Source organism: Rhinolophus sinicus, chromosome 16 (assembly GCF_057876585.1).
Source record: "Rhinolophus sinicus isolate RSI-liver-muscle chromosome 16, RSI-T2T, whole genome shotgun sequence".
Classification (NCBI taxonomy): domain Eukaryota; kingdom Metazoa; phylum Chordata; class Mammalia; order Chiroptera; family Rhinolophidae; genus Rhinolophus; species Rhinolophus sinicus.
The window spans coordinates 32,741,455-32,759,876 of NC_142516.1; the positions used below are offsets into that span (position 1 = coordinate 32,741,455).

The following is an 18,422-nucleotide window of genomic DNA, read 5'->3' on the forward strand; positions in this document are numbered from 1 at the left end:
TCTTCTTTGTGAGTGCCGCCCCACCCCCACCTTTAGGAGCTCCTCTACTTATAGCTCATTATTGCAGGTGGTTGTGAGCAGGGTTTTTCCTTAGCCTGCCACCAAAACACGCAGTGAGCATGGCCTGGTGTGGCTCACAGGCTTGCTGTCTTCAGTGGCAGGGTTGCTTCCTGCTAATCCTGCTCGGCTGGATAATCGCTAAGGCTGCCCTTCAATGAATGAGCCACAAGATCTGGGGGAGGAAAATCAACCCCCTCCTAGAGTCTGATCTGGTAGTTCTCTGAAGAACATGGTCTCCGGGGAGGGGTAGCTTAACTCCACCACCGACCTCTCGCTGCCCGCAGCTCCCTTTGCGAAGGCCCTGGCAGAGTAGTGCCCAGGGAGGAACATGGATGGATGTCTTCTTGAACTGGCAACCACCAGCAGGGACCTCCGGCCCCCAGCTCCACCCCTGCTCTACAAATAACAGCTCTGGATCATGGGGGTCCACTCTGGAGAGTTTTCGCTGGGCATCAGGCTAAAGGCAGGTCAGTGGTCACAGGGAAGTAGGTGTTAAGCTGCAGAAACAAGGATTCCAAGCCAGCCTCGGACAGCAGGCCTCCTCCTCTCTCAGGGTGGCACCCCAGATGTGTCCGGCCCAGGGCTGACTCTAAGGCAGCAGCTATCTAATGCCTCCCTTTATGAAGTCATGCAACAGGCACATGGAGGGGGGCTGTGGTAGGCCGAATAATGGTCACTCCCAAGATGTCCGTGTCCTAACCCCCAGAACCCATAAATATGTTACTTTGCACGGCAAAAGGAATTTGGCAGATGCAATTAAATTAAAGACCTTGAGATGGGGAGATTATCCTGGATTATGTGGGTGAATCCAATGTAATCCCAGGGGTCCTTATAAGGGAGAGAGGGAGGCAGAGAGTCAGAGAGAAGGAGATGTGACAACAGAAGCAGATGTCAGAATGATGCAATTGCTGGCTAGAAGGGTGTCGCAAGCCACCGGATGTGGGCAGCCTCTAGAAGTGGGAAAAGGAAAAAAAAAAAAACCCACAAAAAACATGTTCCCCTGGAGCCTCCCAAAGTACTGAAACTCTGCTGAGCCCTGATTCTTGTTCAGTGAAACCCATTTTAGACTTCTGACCCCTAGAACTGTAAGATAATACATTTGTATTGTCTTAAAACAATATGTTTGTGGTCATTTGTTATAGCAGCCATAGGACACTAATTTTGTAGGCATTCAGGGAAGGTTGACCCAAACCCTACTTTTAAGAATCAGAGGGAGATGCCGCCATAGATGGTATCTTTTCCTGGGATGACTTGGAAGCAGTCCCTCTGGAAGTCGGGAGATGGATGCAATGATCCCTAGCTCTTCTGATGACAATGTTTCCCACACCCCAGCCCTGCCACCTTGGACTCCAGGAACAGAAATGCCCCTTGGGTTAGGATTTTCACAGTCCCCAAGGGCAGGGGACCAGATCAAGGCTGCCCTAAGAAAGGGGATCAGTGCTAGAGGGTTCCAAACCTCCAGCATGGAGTCGAGGCCATGGTGCCAGGCTGGGCTCAGCCTCCCAGGCAGCTGGGCTTTTCCAAGCACTCATCCGATTAGAAGTCATATTTAAACAGCGTGAGAAGTAAGAGCAAGGCCTTGGAGACAGAAAGCATCAAGCGGGACATTTAGTTTGATTTAGGGAAAATGAGGCAAACATTTGCGAACTTAAATAACTAACCAGTAATTAAACTACCAACAGGAATGCTCTTGCACTACCACCCGGTGAGCACAGTGGCCTTTATGGACTGTATTTACAAAGAGACCTGACAATATAATTAGTCCTGTAAATTTTACGCAGCCTGCAGCCGAGGAGTGATGGATTTTGTGTGTGTAGGATGAAGAGGGGGAAATGAGGTGGACGAATTTCCATTTTCAGTAAATGAAATTAACACTGCTTAATTAGTGAAGCTGACAAATAAATGGAAAGATTTAAATCCCTACAAGTGTATCTCTGGCCTGGGCAGGCTCGGGGACAGGCCCAGATATGGTGGGAACGAGTTAGGAATGGGTGTAGTGCTGGGACTCAGGGCCTGACTTTGGCTCCTTTTGAGGGTGCCCTCCCCAAAGGGAGGGTAGGTTGAGGGACAGCCAGGAAGCTTCCTCCCATCTCCTGTGTGATAGCTAGTCAGAACCACACAGAGTTTCTAAGATCTGTTCCACTATCCCTGCGTGACAGACCACGAGGATTCCCCATTTCCCTGCCACGAGCAGGCTAACGAGCTGGAAATGACCCCTTCAGAGCAGCAGACCAACATAACTGCCTCCCAGCTTTGCCCCCTTTCCTGGACTAGCTAGCTCCCTCTGCCCTCCAGTGATCCTCCATCTGCTTTCACCTGCTGACAGCGTCTTCCTTCGCTCTGCTGGGAACCTGGAGCCTGGCCCCACGGTAGAGCCAGTCTCTATCCTTTGAGCACCCCGTACACAGCCTGGCATGCTCACCACCTGGCACCCAGCAGCCCCAGAGAGGCAGATGCAAATGCTTCTGTGCTGTTGCAGACAATTGCCTAGACTCCCTTTGCCCGATGTACTTGCTCCTGGCCTGGCTCCAGGCAACCTTCCCTAGCCCTAGAATGTGGGATTGGCCCCCATCCTTCTTAAGGTATATAACTACCCCTGTCAAAGTCGTATTTGGTTGGGTCAGAGAATATATATCTGGGAATTCCAGGCAAAAGGAGGCCTGGGCTGAGCTCATCAGGGTCAAACCCAACAACAAACCCAAATTCTCACTCCAGTGTTTATCCATAGGAAGCAAAGTCTGATGATGGAAGGCTGGCATCTGGAAGCTTCCAAAAATAGTGTGATGATGCTGGTGAGCCACCTGCTCCCCACAACGACCAGTCCAGTAACTAGGGTACTGTTGACCTGCCTCAGCGTGGCTCTCTTTCTTCCAGGGAGGTACCTGGGCACTCAAGAGTACGGGACTCCCAGAGGTGACAGTAGGAGTGAATGCAGGAGCCCTCTGAGCCCCAGCCCAGCTGGCTCTGCTCAGTCTTCTGCAGAGTAGTCCTGAGACATGTGGGGCTCTGGAGAAGAGATGCCTGTCTGAAAGCTGGTCAACAACTCCCACGCCAGTGACAGCAATAGCAAACACTACCGCTGCGCAGACCCTGCTTTCTCAAAGAGTAGGTAGGGGCCTTGTCTCATCCCCCTCTATCCCCACAGCCTCCTTTCTCTCTCTGCTTAGGTCCCCTGATCGTCCTGCAGGAAAGCTAGGAGAAAGAATGACAGACAAATCAGCAATGATGGTCCTATGTATGGGTAGTCCCACAGCTCACAGGACACGTCTGCTGCTTTTCTTTCAAGTGTGCCGCACAGCAGCCCTGGGGTGGAGAGCTGGCAGATGTCAGCCTCTCCGAGTCGCCAATGAGGAAACCAAGGCTCAGAGAGGCTTCTGGCCCCACCACTGGGTGGGTCAGACCACTGGGTGGATCAGGCCACTGGGAAGTGACTCTCCAGCCAGAAGGTCTGCAGCTGACACTGGCACCGCCCAGGCATGTGGATGTGGCTGAAAGGACCAACAAAGGACAAAGAGACCCTTCCTGGGCGACTCCCTGCCTAAGGAGGCCGCGGGGCCTGGTGGACTGGAGGTCATCTATTCCCAGGGGGTGGGTTACTTCTTTCTCCACTGCTCCTGGCTGAGGCTGCTCCATGCACAGTCTCCATGTGACTCTGACCAGCTGACCCGGCTTCTGGCCCCGGGTGGGAGGAAGATGGGGCTAGAGCTGAGGCAGTTTCTCCTCCCACCTGCTGGGGAGCCTCCCAGACGCCCAACGCAGGCAGGATGGGGTAAAGCACGGAGGCTACACCCACTCTTGGGAGGGCCTGCCCTGCCCCCAGGCCCTGTTCCAGGCCCAGTAGCTGCAGCAGAGAAGGAGGAATGTGTTCATTCCCTGCCAGAGGGGGAGGGCGCTTCCCACTTGGCAGCAGCCCACCCTTAGAAATAGGGACACAAAGCGGGCATTTAGGGTATCCTCAGAGGCGGCCCAGACCACGAGACCAGGAGCAGCTCCAAGGCCTCCCAAGGGGAATGACAAACACCACCTTCTCCTTGCCTTCCCTACCGCTTCCTCACCCTGGTCAAAGAATGGGCAGCCAGGCCGTCTGAGGGGCAGAGACCAGGAGCTTGTCAGCCTGCCAGCCAGCAGCAGCTCGGAGAATGGAAAGGTTTTCCTGTTTGCAGAAACATCCTCCCAGCCAGAGAACAAGCTATTAGCCTGGGGAGCGATGGCTACCGCGAAGTGTGGGGCCCTCTCCCGTTAGGAAGGGGGAATGTCCAGGCCAGGAGGGAGGTAGGGGCTTCTGCAGGAACCCAGGAACATGAAGGGAAAGCAAATTGTCACACAGTTACCACAGTGCTACCTCCTGCTGTGAGGGGAGGGGAGGGGAGGGGAGGGGAGGGGAGGGGAGGGGAGGGGAGGGGAGGGGAGGGGAGGGGAGGGGAGGGAAGGGCGTTGGCAGGAACTGGAACACCCTGGACAATAGTGGTTTCCCAGGGCTCAGAGGCCAAGTGATAGAGCGGAACATCAAACACGTGCCCCCCACCCCACCCCGGCCTGCTCCCGGCCTGATCAGGAACACTCCCCTTCCTCAGCCCCCACCATTCTATCCCGCCCTAGGTCTGCTCCAGCCTCCCTGCGCAAGCTTCTCAAACCCACTTCTCATCCCCATTCCATAGTCATGGTTCCGATCCTGCCATTTCTCCTTAGGGTGCCTGCACCAGTCTCTACACTGATTGTATCCCTGCCCTTCGCAAATTCCTTTAGCAGTTTTCCCTCTGGAGAAGGTCAGAAGATTGCTTTCAGGAGAAGGGCCAAACTTCTTGGAATGGCTTATCAAGCCCTTTGGGGGCTGACCCTGGCCCCCTCCACAGCTTAATTTCCTGCCATTTCTCTTGTGTCTCCAGACCTTTGCATACGCAGGCCCCTCTGCCAGAGTGATCGCTCCTTCTTTCTTCACCATAATAAGTCCTCCGAGTCTCATTGTGGCATATATCTTCACACAGCACTAATTGCACTGTGAGCTCTGAGGACGGTGACTATGTCTTAGTCATCTTTGTATCTTTCACACTTAGCAAAGAACTCTGCACTGAGTAGGCACTTACTGTTTACTGGTTAAGTGAACAAATGAAAGAAGAGCCAGATTACTTACAGGAGCCATGTCCCACTGCAAACAGATCCTTGTACTTTGGATTCCTGCAAAAGAAATGCGAACCCATTGGCCCAGGAAAGGGACTTGGCTCTCCCATGAACACTGGTGCCTATCTACACTGCAGACATCTACTATTGAGTTTAGAGACCTGGGATGATCCCCAAATCCCAGTTCCATTTCCCCCCATAATGTTATGTGTCAGTAGAAGTGCGCTGCTCAGGGCCTGGCACCCAGTGGGCACCCAGGGGCTCTGGGTTTGCTGCAATGCCGATACTCACCAGCAGAGGGCAGTGACGGCCAGGCGCTTGGCTTTGTCGTTTTGGAACTTCCAGAGGGGCAGCAGCGTACCCTCCTGGTCCCGGTACTCGTCAGCAGCGTCCTCATAGTACTTAAAATCTTAAACACACATAGGTGGAGTCAGCCCTGGGACTGGCACTTTATGGCAAACCCAGGTCTGCCACTTTCTGTCTGTACCTTCTTGGCCAAACACTTAACCTCTTTATGTTTCAAGAGTGGGAATAGTAACAGGACCTACCTCAAAGGATTCTTGTGAGGATTGAGTTACTATATGTAAAGTACTTAGAAAAGTATCTGGCACATGGCAAGCTTTCTGTGTGTGTTATTATTACTGTCATCGTTGTTGATGGAGGTGAATTACAATGAAGCAGCCATTGCATGGATAAAATCCCAGGTTTGCCCATCTTCATATCTACTGCCAAGCCGCACAATAGTGAAACTGCCTGGATCCCTCATGGGTTCTCTGAACTCAAGTTCATCTCCTGCCCTAAACTGTCCTGCCCCTTGTTTTCTCTAACTTAGGTAGAAGGCCCATCAATCCTTCCACTTGTCTAAACCAGAAATCTGGGTAACTCTTGACTGACCTCTTTCCATCATCTTTCATATTTTCCTTCTGATTATCTTTTTAATCCATTCACTTCTCTCCAAACCCATAGCCACTGCCCAGGTTCAGGCCCCAATAGCCGTGACCTGGATCATCACACCATTCTCCTGACGGGTGGCCCTATCTCTAGTAAGTCCTCTCGTCCTTGTTCTACAGAGCTCAGAGCGAGAACAAATAAATCACCTCACCATACTACCTCCCCCACCCCACTGAGAACCCCTCAATGGCTCCCCTTGCACTGGGGCTCCCTAGTCAAACCAAGGCTCCCGGCCCTACTTCCATGTCTTTTCTGGCCAGCTGTTCACACACTGTCTATATCAAATAGTGTCTAAAACGTCCTACTCCTCCGTCTTCCTGGCAAACTCCTACTCACTCCAGACGCAGATCAACCTGCTCCTCCTCTGTGAGGCCTTCACATTCTTGTGGAGCAGAGTTCATGTTTTCCTCCTTTCCAGCCCTGGGCCTCTCCTCTGCTGAAACGTCTGTCACCTTGTGTTGCCTCTATTTATCCTTTTGCCTGTCTCCTTTACCTGACAGCAACTAGAGAGCAGGAAGCATGTGATATTCATCTCTGGAGCCACAGTGCATATCACAGGGCCAGTCACAGAGCAGACACCCAGTGACTGTTCAAAGAATGCAATGAAATAAACCAACAGAAGTGAATGGTTCTCACTCTTCTTTCCAACTGAGGGTAACCTAGGAGAAAATGAATCCGCTCATCCAACACGGTCAAGGACACGACCAGGGACAATGCCTCACAATGTCCCACACCTTGAGCTTGTGGAATTACATTCAAACCTCAAAAATGTCTTAGAACAAAAAACGATTAGAGCGGTCAGAGGCATGGGGCTTGATCACATCAGAGATCCCTGAGCTCGGGCTGTCTTTGTAAAGGCCTCATTTCAGAGAGACTAATTGGTAACACTTCTCTGTTTTCACTTCTCCTTCATGATTATACTTTCCCAGAGGGAAAAGAGTATGCAATTAAAAAAAAATCAAAGTTCAATGCATTTTTATGTGACTGTGTTCTTATAAATGAAAAAGGTTCAACAAGGCCAATTTCTCCATGGATATTAATCACGCTTGCCGCCCTTTGGGGGCTGGTTGCAGAGGCTGGGTTTCAGGAAGCCAAGCTGTGTGAGTGACAAATTCATTCAGAGCTACTGTGTACTTTGACAGCTTTGAAAAGCACTCAAGGTCGTTTTCCAGTCTGAATGATAACAAGGGGGCTTGTTTAGGCTGCTGGTCTTGGCAGCCCTGGTTTCTATGTCCCATGGGTGAGTAATGAGCATCAAGTCACCAAGAAGGGCCCTAGGCTGTCAGCAAAGGAGACCAGCCAGCAGCGAGGAGCTGCCAACTTTGGGGATGCAGCTGCTCCAAATAAATGCACAACCTCTTAGGGAAACACAAGCCACTTGGGAATGTGCTGTTCATGCCCTGGGAAGGATTCCGTTCTCTTGGCTCTGTCAAAGACACCAGAATTTCCCAGGCCCCCAGGATTTTAGCATTTCTGAATCAATCTTTCTTCACCTCTAATTAATCACCAGCATTGACATATTGAAAGTTTATTTGAAGTGTCTATTCCAGCTCATTGGCTCTGTAGCATCGTGTTGCAGTGTTTAGGCTATGGATCCAAGGGGCCTATGTTCGAATCCTGATTGCACCACTCTCACCTCACAGTAGCTGTGATTTTGAACAAGTGAACAATACAGCCTGAATTTCTCACCCCGGCACATAGGCCATTCCCAGGGAATGCTGGTCCTCCTTATTAGAACTGCTCCTTTTCCTCCATCCCCTAGGATGCAGTCTGGGTAAGGTGTGGCAAGGCCCACTCCACCCCACACCTGAACCTCCTCTTCGCCTCTGTCCCTGTATTCTGCCGAATCACATCCTCCTCTAGCCCTGCTCTCATTGGGCTGTATCCCTGCGTGGACAGTATGTTTGAACTGTCTTCAGAGAAAGCTCAGGTTCCCTGTGTGATATTCAAGGCCCTTCATTAACTGGCTTGGGTCACCTCACCAGACTGAACTCTCACAACCTTCCAACAAAGCCCCTGTGGGTCATTGTGCCTGCTGCTCCTTGTCCCCAGAGTCCATTCTAATTCATTTTCACCACAGTCACTGCTCATGCTGTCCCCTGCCCAGAACATCCAGCCGTTAGCTAATCTTCTGCTCAAACTCTGCTTATCCCTTGGCATGTAGCTCAACCCTCCCTGAAGCCTTCCTTGACTGCTGCCCTCAACCCTCATTTCCCTACCTCCATTCCTGAGGATCCCAAGATTACTTTTTGTCTGCATCCTAGCATTTATATTGTCCCCAAGCAGGACAGAGTAGAGAACAGAGCAGAGAATTAGGAAGCTCAAGACCTAGATTTGGGCCCTCTTTGCCTTTCCCTAGCCAGACGGCCTTGGCCTGAGCTTCCTCGTGTGTGAAGCAGGGGTAATAATTTTGCCTCTGCCTGCCTTCCAGGATTGTTGGGAAGATGACATTGGATCACTAAGATGCAGTTGTTTTTGCTGCTCTGTTGTCAGATCTCTTCACTACACCCATTTTTTTTTCTTATGCCATTGTTCACGATTGGCCCATGGAAGTTTTGTCTTCCTCACGACATCCAGAGGAAGGAGGGGTTAATCTGTTCTCCCCTTGCATCTAGCACGGGGCATTCAAATAGTCACCTTGTACGAGGGATTTTTAATGCAGGCAAAATCTTACTTCAAATCTTACCTTGAGCAATGTCATCATATGTATTCTGGTTGACCATCCGCTCTACGATTTTAGCAGCTTGGGTCACTTTGGTGATATCATCACTCTGTGGAGATACAGAGGCCACAGGTCCTCATAAGCCAGCACATAAAAGGTCATACCCTGAGCCACAGCCCAGGCTTGCAGTTGATTCAGCCATCCCTCTCTGACACCACCCACTCCAGATAGATCTGTAAAGGTATCTCTCACACCTCAAGGCCCACTCCACCTCATCATCCCCTGCTGGGAATGCCTAGCTCACAAGTGGCACAAGGCGTCTGCACTGTCCTACTTGACTCCTGGCTCAAGCCCTTTCATTCAGAGCTTGTTCTGGAGAAGGCATATCTTTGAGCACAAGATAGAGCATTGAAGAGAGCCAAGAAAGGGGACTGGAAGGGAGAGGAGACAAGGGCAGGAAGGAGGCTTCTTTGGTGGGGACAGAGAGTTTTCACCAGCTCAGGCAATGCCAAAGATTCCCATTAAAGGCCTCAGAGATTTAGTTAAGAGTTGAGGAAGACACAGAGCTCCAGACAGGGGAAGAGACATGCTTGTGTGCATAGAGAGTATAAGGCAGAACCGACTCCTGATCCAGCCCTGCCCACTGCCCAGACCAAAGAGAAAGCAGGAAGTTTCATGTCAGAGAAAAATGACTCATTATGAACCAAAAAACAGGATCATCATTCTGTGAAATTCCAAAAATCCATGAGGTGAACCACTTATCAGGTCATTAGAGGAGCAAAGACTTTGGGGCTGTCAAGAAAAACCTTAGTTTAGGGCAGATAGCAGGAGTGAACCAGGGGCTCCAGAGGGCCAAACCCATGGCTCTAGAGGATGAGATTTCCCAGGAGTGGCCGTGTCAGGCAGTGGTTAAGAGAATGGGTTCTGGAGCCACCCCGACCTGCATTCCCATCCCAGTTCATGGATGAGGAGCCATGCAGCCACTTTGGGCAAGTTACTTAGCTTCTCTGAGCCTTAGAGTACTTGGGGTACAGTGGGGATGGATAATACCACCTGTGTCATAGGGGCATTGCAGGATTAAATGTAATAATGCACATGGTATTAATAACCTAGTACCTGGTGGTGATGGTGGTGTCAGAAGAAACATGCAGACCAGTGTGGTGGGGGCTTATAAAATCACATATGTACAACTGCCCTTTGAGAGCCTTTTGTCAGATCTCAAACTGACTCCAAGTTTATCTCAGAAAACTGACCAAGGACATTCATTGTAGTCTTACAATCACAGTCCTCAGAGTTCACCTGGTAGCAGCTACTCCCCCTACTCCCTGATTCAAAGCAAGAATCCTTTCCCTTTAGCAGCTCCCTGGCAAATGACTCTCTCTGTGTCACAGCCTAGCCTGTTGGCTGAAACCTACTTCCCTGGGTCTTTTACCCATGGTCCTAATGCTCTGTCTTCCAGCCACAGAGAATTATGTGCCTGGTAATAGCTCCTCTGATGTGGGGGACAGTGCCTCATTCCCTTAGTTAGCACTTCTTCAGATGAACCCTCCCAGCTCCATCAGCTATGGCATGGCACCAACCATTTATCAGCACCAAGCAAATACTATTAGAGGCTATACATACATTATCTTGGGTTCTCATGACAATCTGGCAAAGTAGGTATCATTAGGATGTCTTTACAGATGAGGAAAACAGGTTTTAGACAAACCCAGTTAATAAGTGGCAAAGCCAGGCTGTAAACTCAAGTCTATGGGTGCCAGAGCCCATCCTCTGAGCCCCATACAGAGAGCCAGTCCCTCTCCAGTCTGACCACTCTTTCCTGTTCCTGAGAGACTCAGGGCTCCAGATATGCTCTGAGGAGAAAATATGGTGGACTGTTGCCTTCCTTGTTCTGCACATTATGCAACTTGAGTGGCCATAGCTTTTTATTGGTTCTGACTAAACTTGTGGCCTCTGAGCCCTTTCCCCTATTCCTGTCCTAATCCTTCAGATCAGACAAGCTTATATTCATTTCTATACATTCACCCAAATAATTAATGAAACAGAAACCTGAGAAATCTACCACTGCAGACCTTTCTACAGAGTGTCATGAAGTTATTCTGCTTTCTCCCCTTCTGCACACTTGAGTTTTATACCAACCTAACCAGACCCTGGTCTCTGAGAAAGGGGTGTCACTCTGTTCATGCACTGAGCCTGAGAAAAGGGGCAGGCACGTAATTACCACTCCCACTTTGTTCCACAGACAGCCTGACCCAGTACTTGGGATTCCCAGTTAGAGCTCAGTTCCCTTGGGGAGAGGTTGCACACTAAAGTATTCACTGGTGGTGGGGGTGAGTATGTTATATTCCCCACCCACCAGTGTCCTGCCTCCACTGCAGCTTCTTGGTCCAGAGGGCTGGAATCAACCTTCATCACAGCCTTCCATCTCAGCCATGTTGGAAGAACCCAGTGCATACCATTGCCTCCCTGAGGGTGTTAGACACCAACCCTGGTAAAGCGTAGACCCAAGGGCAATTTTTATTCTCAGCCACAGGGATCTTTCTGCTGGTTTTTGGGTCCTTGTGACTGCAATTAAGGTTTCTGTAACAACGACCCCAGCACAGAGCCCATAGCCAAAGCCCTGATGGATCTTCAGTGAACCCTGACCCAGGCCAACAACTCCTCTGAAGCCCCTGACCTCTAGAGAATGGTGCAAGGGAAGTCAGGGGTCTGGACAGGGCAACGTGCAGAGCAGAACCTTCATCTGTTACCTCAGGGTTCCAGTCCAGCACAGTGATGATCACCGAGTGCTTTGTCTGTGACTGAAGGAAACTGAATTGGGGTAGTGTTTATTAAGCCAAGGCAGGAAACCCTCGAACTTCTCCTAAAATGTGACTTTATCAGGGACACGGAATTGAGTGGAAGTGGGCATACCTCAGACAAAGGAAGCAGAACTTCCTTTGACACATCTGGCTTCTGGTGTGGGGCGGAGCAGAACCATGTTCCTGAGAGCTGCCTGGGAGCTCTCCAAGGTGCTGAACTCAGACCGTATCTTCCTGCGGACCTAAGCTTCCCACTCTATTGCCGGTCAAACTCATCCGATTTCCATACTGGGACTCTAGCTCCTGACCCAGCTTTCTCTCTGTTGAAGGGACAAATGTAGCCCTTCAACATCTCCCTGTGGTAACCCTCCCTGCAGAGACCTCTCACTGTAACTTCCATAATGATTGCCAAACCTATGCTGGCTACACCCACAGTAAACCCCTTAACCATGACCTCTATAACAACGTCTATACGGCTCCTCATGGTAAATCCAGCCCAGGGTAGCCACAACCATCTGTTAACAGTCCATCTGTTAACAGACATATAACCCACCCATTGGCCTGGATTTGCTGGTACCCGTAATCAGCTCTGACTTGGCTCCTGGCCCTGAAGACTCACCTAAAGAATTGAGCGCAAGTAAACCCAAGCACTAAAGGTCAAAGATCAAGTCACCCTCTGAAACCCCATGACCCCTTGTCCAGGGAGGTGGTGCCTTATCCTCACATTCCACCCCACCCTGGGAAGACACCCCAGCTCTTCCAGGATGCACATTGGGCTTTCAATAGCATTTGTATCTTCTGTTGCCCCCTAGCCCAACAATACAAAATCCCTGTTAGCCTCCAGACCTATATAAAATTTGGGGGCGGTGTGGAATGTCATAGGCAGCTGTAGCTCTCCTCACATCTTCCCACAAGGGAAGAACTATTCATACTTAAACATTAGCTCCCACCCTTTTATGTATCTGTGAAGTCCTCCCAGATAGCCAGGCTTCTGTATACCCAGGGGCCAAGGTCCCACTCAATTATTCTCTGTGACAGAGCCATGGTAACCCTCACCACACCTGGGACTCCATAGATGTCGTCTTCCTCATGGCCATGTTCCCCATTTTTTTAGCCACTGGGGTCTTTGTCTTCTCCTTCTCTTTGGTCTTTTCCTGCTTCTCGAGCTCCTCTACATATGCATCGTAGATCTCCCACTAGGCAAGGGCAATATAAGAAGCGTCATGCATAATCATCCAGCCAGCTCCTCTTCAGTCTTTCGGGCTTGAGGAGTTGATCATGTCGACCCCTGCTCACATATTGTTACACCATCCTCTAGTTGGCCCATTGTAATTATGTATTCAACATCTGCCTTCCCTGCTAACCATCAGCTGTAGGACAGGAATGAAAGCGCTCTCAGGGCACCTCTGGACAGGGTTTTCCACCCTGTAGCCCAGGGGTTTGGTTGTCAGCTAGAAATCAGTATTGTGCCAGCCTACATCCTCCATCAGGCAAAACAAATGGGCAAACATCAGGCTAGCTCACATTTTTTTCTTGGTGATTTATAGGATTCTGAATTAGGAAACTTAAAAAATGTCTCCCCCCATGGAGATGGGATAAACATATTAGCTCAGTCTGGCTGTCTACAGCACTGACCACACCTTCTCAGCATAAAAAGATAAACAAAAAGCAAGGGAACCCCGGCTAACTGGATCTGACATCAAGAGAAGCCCAAAGATAGTAGCAGAGGAAGCAGCAAGGATCTGGGGTTGGGCGAATGCCCCAGATCACACTGTGTGCTCTCCAGAGCTGGGCAGTCACTGCCACCTGGAGGCCAGAAAGGCACACCTTGCATTTAATAATTTACCCGTGGGCCAGTATTCCACACTGCAATGTACATCAATAATATCTCATTCGGAGACCTCCAACAACCCTGTGAGGCTGCTTGTCATCTTTATTCAATAAAGAAACAGGCATTAAGAGTGACATGCTTTGGCCAGGATCTTCCAGCATGAGCAGCAGGGTTGGAGCCTGAGCTCACGTCTCCTGGCACCATCTTGCCTAAATCAGCATGGCTATCCAGCAGGACCTGAGGGGGACGGAGGGTCTGCAGGAACACGGAAGGCTGATGGAAGGGCAGGGCCAGACTCAGCCACAGGGTCTTAAGGACTACAGAGAGTCCAGGGGAACAAACGTTCTCCCCTGGTCTTGTAGGAACTTCCAGAAGCTATGCCTGTTTCCTGTTTGATCAGCCTTGCCCTGGGGAGTATGTGGCTGACCCAGAGTTCACTCAGTGGGGACCCAGAGTCTCATGTCTGGTGTTCAGAGCCTGGACAAAGAGCAGGGAGGTAGATGGATGAGAAGGGCAGACCATACCAGTCTCCCTTGTTACCGAGCCAGGCAAGCATGTATGGGGGTGGGATGGGGTGATGGCTTTTAGACTGGCTCAGGGTCTCACCTGATTGGCTGTAGCTGAAAAGTTTATCCTGGGAGGAGGCTCCATTTGGCATTCTCGGTTCTAGAGAATAATGACAACAGGAAACCCACAGGAAGCCCTTAGTTCCTTCTCACTTAACCCAACAATATATCCATAGGTGAGGCATTTTGGTTGTAGCTGAGGGTAGGGTAGGACATAGAACTGGGGAAGTAAAGAGGATCAGGGCCAGAGCCAGGGCAGTAATGCTGCACTGAAAGCCTACATTTCCCATCCAAACCTCCTCCAGAAGAAGCTAAGCGAGAAAGCAGGGGCAGTGAAACTTGATTGTGCCAATTTCAACCAAGAAACACTCCAAGTAGGGGATGGACAGACCTGCGAGAAGTCGGGCCTATGGCCAGCCTCCAGGCGGGACACAGAGCTCAGCCTCTGGCAGATCATTAGGCTAACATCCCACTCACTGAGAAGGCTTTGCCCTAATACTGGGGTCTCTGATTCCACCAGGAAAATATCCCCCTCCCCATTGTTTATCACCCAGGTTACCAAATGTCAGCATAGGGACTATACAAAGTGATTAGGAGCTGCCAAAAATCTACCCTGCAGACTTCTGCCCTCCACGCGCAGATTCAGTTCTATAGAACACTGCCTTACGCATGTGAGTCTCTCACTTGAAACCCAGAGCGGTTCTTTCAGCCTGATACTCAGGGTCTTCCATTCTCATGAGCCAGAGAACTTTTTAGTCTTCTCCAGCGAGTCTGTCACAGAGACTAACAACTTCAGTCAAACTGGCTCCTAGCCTCACCTCCCCAGCACATTCTGGCCTCCTGTCTCTTCCCCAGCTCCTGCCCTCCTCTTTTCAAGTTTCACTTTCTTAGTGGAGGGCTCCAGCCTCCTTGTTACTTCCCTCTGCTCTCCTGTCTGGATGGCTTACAGGGACTGAACACATGCTCCCAGCTTTCCTTGGAGAGAGGAACCATGGCCTCTACCCTGTCACCCTGCCAGGCTGAGTGCTGCTGGGGCTGGGGTCAGTCAGGCCTGCTTCTTCCCTGCCATGTACAGTGCAGAGCTGTGAGGTAAAGGGGCTTGGGTGGGGGCTGCTCTACCCGGAGAGGGTTGTTGAAGGTCTGTGAGGCCCGCTCACTGAAGTTGAACTGGTTGGTGAGTTTTCGCTCCTTGGGCTGCTTAGGAGTAATCAGTTCTTCTTCAGTCACTTTTTCAGCTGCCTGGAAGAAAAGACCCACAGGACCAGTCCACAGCTGTGAGAAGAAGGTGGCGGGGAATTGGGAGAAGTCATGTCCTGGAATAGGCTGGTAGTGGGAAAGGTGATGATGCTAGATGCATTGGCATCTACAGCCTCTAACTTCTCATTTGCAGCCCCCACCACCAGTGAGTCACCCCTGAAGCTTCCATCCACAGCTGGAGTGAGATGGGGCAGGATGGAGAGCAATACTATACTGTACCTCAGCTGCAGGCACATCTGTTTGACTCCCAGTTTCAGCTTCTGCTTCCTTAGGCCCTTCTTCTTCTTCAAGGAGTTCTGTTTCTGAAACCGTCACCTTGGCAGACTCCTGAGAACCTTGGTAGGATATTGCTGATGAACCCAAATCCAGGCCCACTCCCCCACCCCCTGGCAGGACAGGCCTTCTGGGTTCCTGCCTTTCAGACTCGCCTGCCCCACGGTTCTCCCTGGCCTGAGCCTCATGGGTTAGCTCCCAGACCTACACAGGACTGCCAGCTGTTGCACTTTACTGCAAAGTTCTGGCTTAGTAATCTATTCCCTGGAGTGACCAGAGAAAGGGGACTAGGCTGCAGCCTCAGGCTGGCCCAGAGGCCTACCTGCCACTAACTCATCGCGGTAGTGCTGCCTCCGTCCTTCATCCGAGTCCTTGGGGATCAGGTTCCCCCCTTGGCTGTAGTGCACTGCCAGCTGGTTCACAAAGCCAATAAGCTTATATGTGCCTTCCTAAAAAGAAAAGGGGCTGAGTCAGACCAGGGGTCCTCAGAAGGGCTGGAGTCAGAATGTAGTCTGTCTTCATTCTCTAAGGCCTAACATGGGCCATCTGTTAACAGAAATATAACCCCCCAAATCCTCAGTTAGCCTGAAGTTTTCACTGCATTCCAATTTAGAGAAGTGGAGGCAAATGAAATGAAGTTTTCTGTTTGTTTTTTTAAAGTTTTCATCAAAGATATATTTTAAAATACCTTCTCTTCCAACTTTAAGCAGCTCTGGATTTATCTGTCACTGGCTCCTACATTTAGGCCAAGAGATCCTGGTTCACCTATTTCACCACACACCTCAGGTCACACATAGTCATCAAACACACTGGCCTGGCCTTCTTTCCACTGTACTTAGCGGATGAGGGGCTGGATAGATTCTCAGAGACACCAAATCCTGATCCTTTGTTCCATACAAGACCACAGAAATCTAGAAAAAGTTGGGGTTTGGCACGTGTCCGTTTCACACAGCAAATGAGAAGCAGGGCTGGGCATAAAGCCCAGGCAACCTGGTTCAGTCCTTTTTCAACAAATAGTTTTCGAGTGGACACAATGTGCCAAGTATTTTCTAGGTTCCAGGGATAGACACAAAGCTTAGCAAAAGCAGGCGTGATCCCTGCTATCGTCTCATTCTGCTAGACTTGTCTCCTCATTGATCACCAGCCTAGACCTAAAGTTGACTTTGAAAGGAGTCCCTTCCTTCTTTTAATACAGTTTTTCCCAACCCTTTCCAAGTCATATTGACAATTATTACATTTATATGGCATACTGGGGTAAACTTACTACACAGGAAACCAGCCCATGGGCTCCAGCTGTACCAGACCCACCTGCCCCTGGAGGTGTGAAAAAAATGACGATTTATGCACACGGGCTGGGAAGCTTTGCCTTAAAAAGTCACCACAAAGCCCTTCCTCTCTCAGTAATTCAGATGGATGGAGAGATGGGATAGTCCAGTGGTGAAGAGCATGGTCTATGGAGGTGCAGAATTGGATTCAAATCCTGATTCTGTCCCTATTATCTATATGACCTTGGGCTTCACCACTCTAAGCCTTCATTTCTTCATCTGTAAAATGAAGATAATAATATCTAATTTGCAGAATAGCTGTGAAATAATGAAAATAATCTATTATATAGCATCTGCCACATAACAAGTGCTCAATAAAAATAGTAACCATTATTATGGTGATGGAGGTTCCCATGGGAACCATACAGTTGTCATTTGAGGCTTCACCTTCACTCTGTCCCCAGCAGTGACTATTACCTTCCTCTTCAGTTTAGGGATGGAAGTCAGACTCCATTTCTTCCATGAAAGGAGGGGAGGCATGCCTAGATTTGAAACATCGGCCTCCCAACTCCAGCACTTCAAGGGAAAATAGTAGCTTTGGAGATCTAAAGCTCTTGAATCTCAGCGAAGGACCCGTGAGATGGAGACTAGCTCTGTGGGAGGACAGCCTAAGAGGCTGTTAGAAGGTTGAGTAAGGTAAGCGTGCCTGGGAGCTTAGGGCTACCCAGCTGGCAGTTGACTCAAAGGAATTTTTTCTAATAAGTAGGTTTTCCTGAGGGCAAGAAGAATCCATTGACACCCAGAAGGCAGTGCCAATCCTCTGCCTATAGCATGAGTCCCATGGACAGCACACTGAGTCCTAGAGACCCTTTTTCAGATGTCAGAAGGACAGGAGCCCATGGAGTATACCACACTCCAGCGTAAGCTCAGGGAAGGCAAGGCAGCTTCCTTCTGCCCCTCTGCACCTTTATGGGCTGCCCAAGGGAAGCCATTAGCACAACTCAGCAGTGGAACCTCTTAGGAAATACATATGTATTTGTCCTAACTTCTGTTTGGAGGGGTTGATGACTGAATCTTAAATAAGAAGCAGTATGTTCAAAAAACTGTTCACAAAAACTTGTACGTGAATGTTCATAGCATCATTCATTGTTCATGATAGCCAAGAAGCAGAAATAATGCAAATGTCTATCAACTTATGAATGGATAAGTGAAACATGGCATATTTATACAATAAAATACTACTTGACAATAAAAAGAAATGAAGTCCGGATACATATTGAAACATGGATGAACCTTGAAAACAGGCTAAGTAAGAGAAGCCAGTCATAAAAGACCCCATAGTGTATGATTGTTTTTAAACGAAATGTCTAGAAGAGGCAAATCTATAGAGATGAAAAATGTATTACTGGTTGCCTAGGGCTGGAAGGGATAGAGGACTAGGGAGTGACATCTCAGAGGTACAGTTTCTTTTGAAGGAAATGAAAAGGTTCTAAAATTGATTGTGGTGATAGTTGCACAGTCTGTGAATATTTTATAACATACATTGAATTGTATACTTTAACTTTAAATGGGTGATTGTATGGTATGCAAATTATATCTTAATAAAAGTGTTGTGTTTTTTTTAAGAAAGAAACTGTT

General features: G+C 49.5%; 1 protein-coding gene across 5 annotated transcripts in view; it reads right to left on the bottom strand.

Annotated features, from left to right (window-relative positions):
* The window catches only part of DNAI1 (dynein axonemal intermediate chain 1), a 56,155-nt gene that overhangs the window by 16,431 nt on the left and 21,302 nt on the right, over positions 1-18,422 (bottom strand). For all 5 annotated transcript variants that reach the window (XR_002137602.3, XR_012495830.2, XM_019734533.3 and 2 more), the window contains exons 5-12: positions 15,842-15,968; positions 15,466-15,581; positions 15,109-15,228; positions 14,030-14,089; positions 12,654-12,788; positions 8,816-8,900; positions 5,470-5,587; positions 5,192-5,235 (exon numbers count right to left, since the gene is read on the bottom strand). Coding sequence is in view for 3 of the 5 variants with exons in the window: in XM_019734533.3 (XP_019590092.2) it covers positions 5,192-5,235; positions 5,470-5,587; positions 8,816-8,900; positions 12,654-12,788; positions 14,030-14,089; positions 15,109-15,228; positions 15,466-15,581; positions 15,842-15,968 (805 nt within the window). In the remaining 2 variants the exon portion in view is untranslated. The remainder of the gene's footprint in view (positions 1-5,191; positions 5,236-5,469; positions 5,588-8,815; positions 8,901-12,653; positions 12,789-14,029; positions 14,090-15,108; positions 15,229-15,465; positions 15,582-15,841; positions 15,969-18,422) is intronic.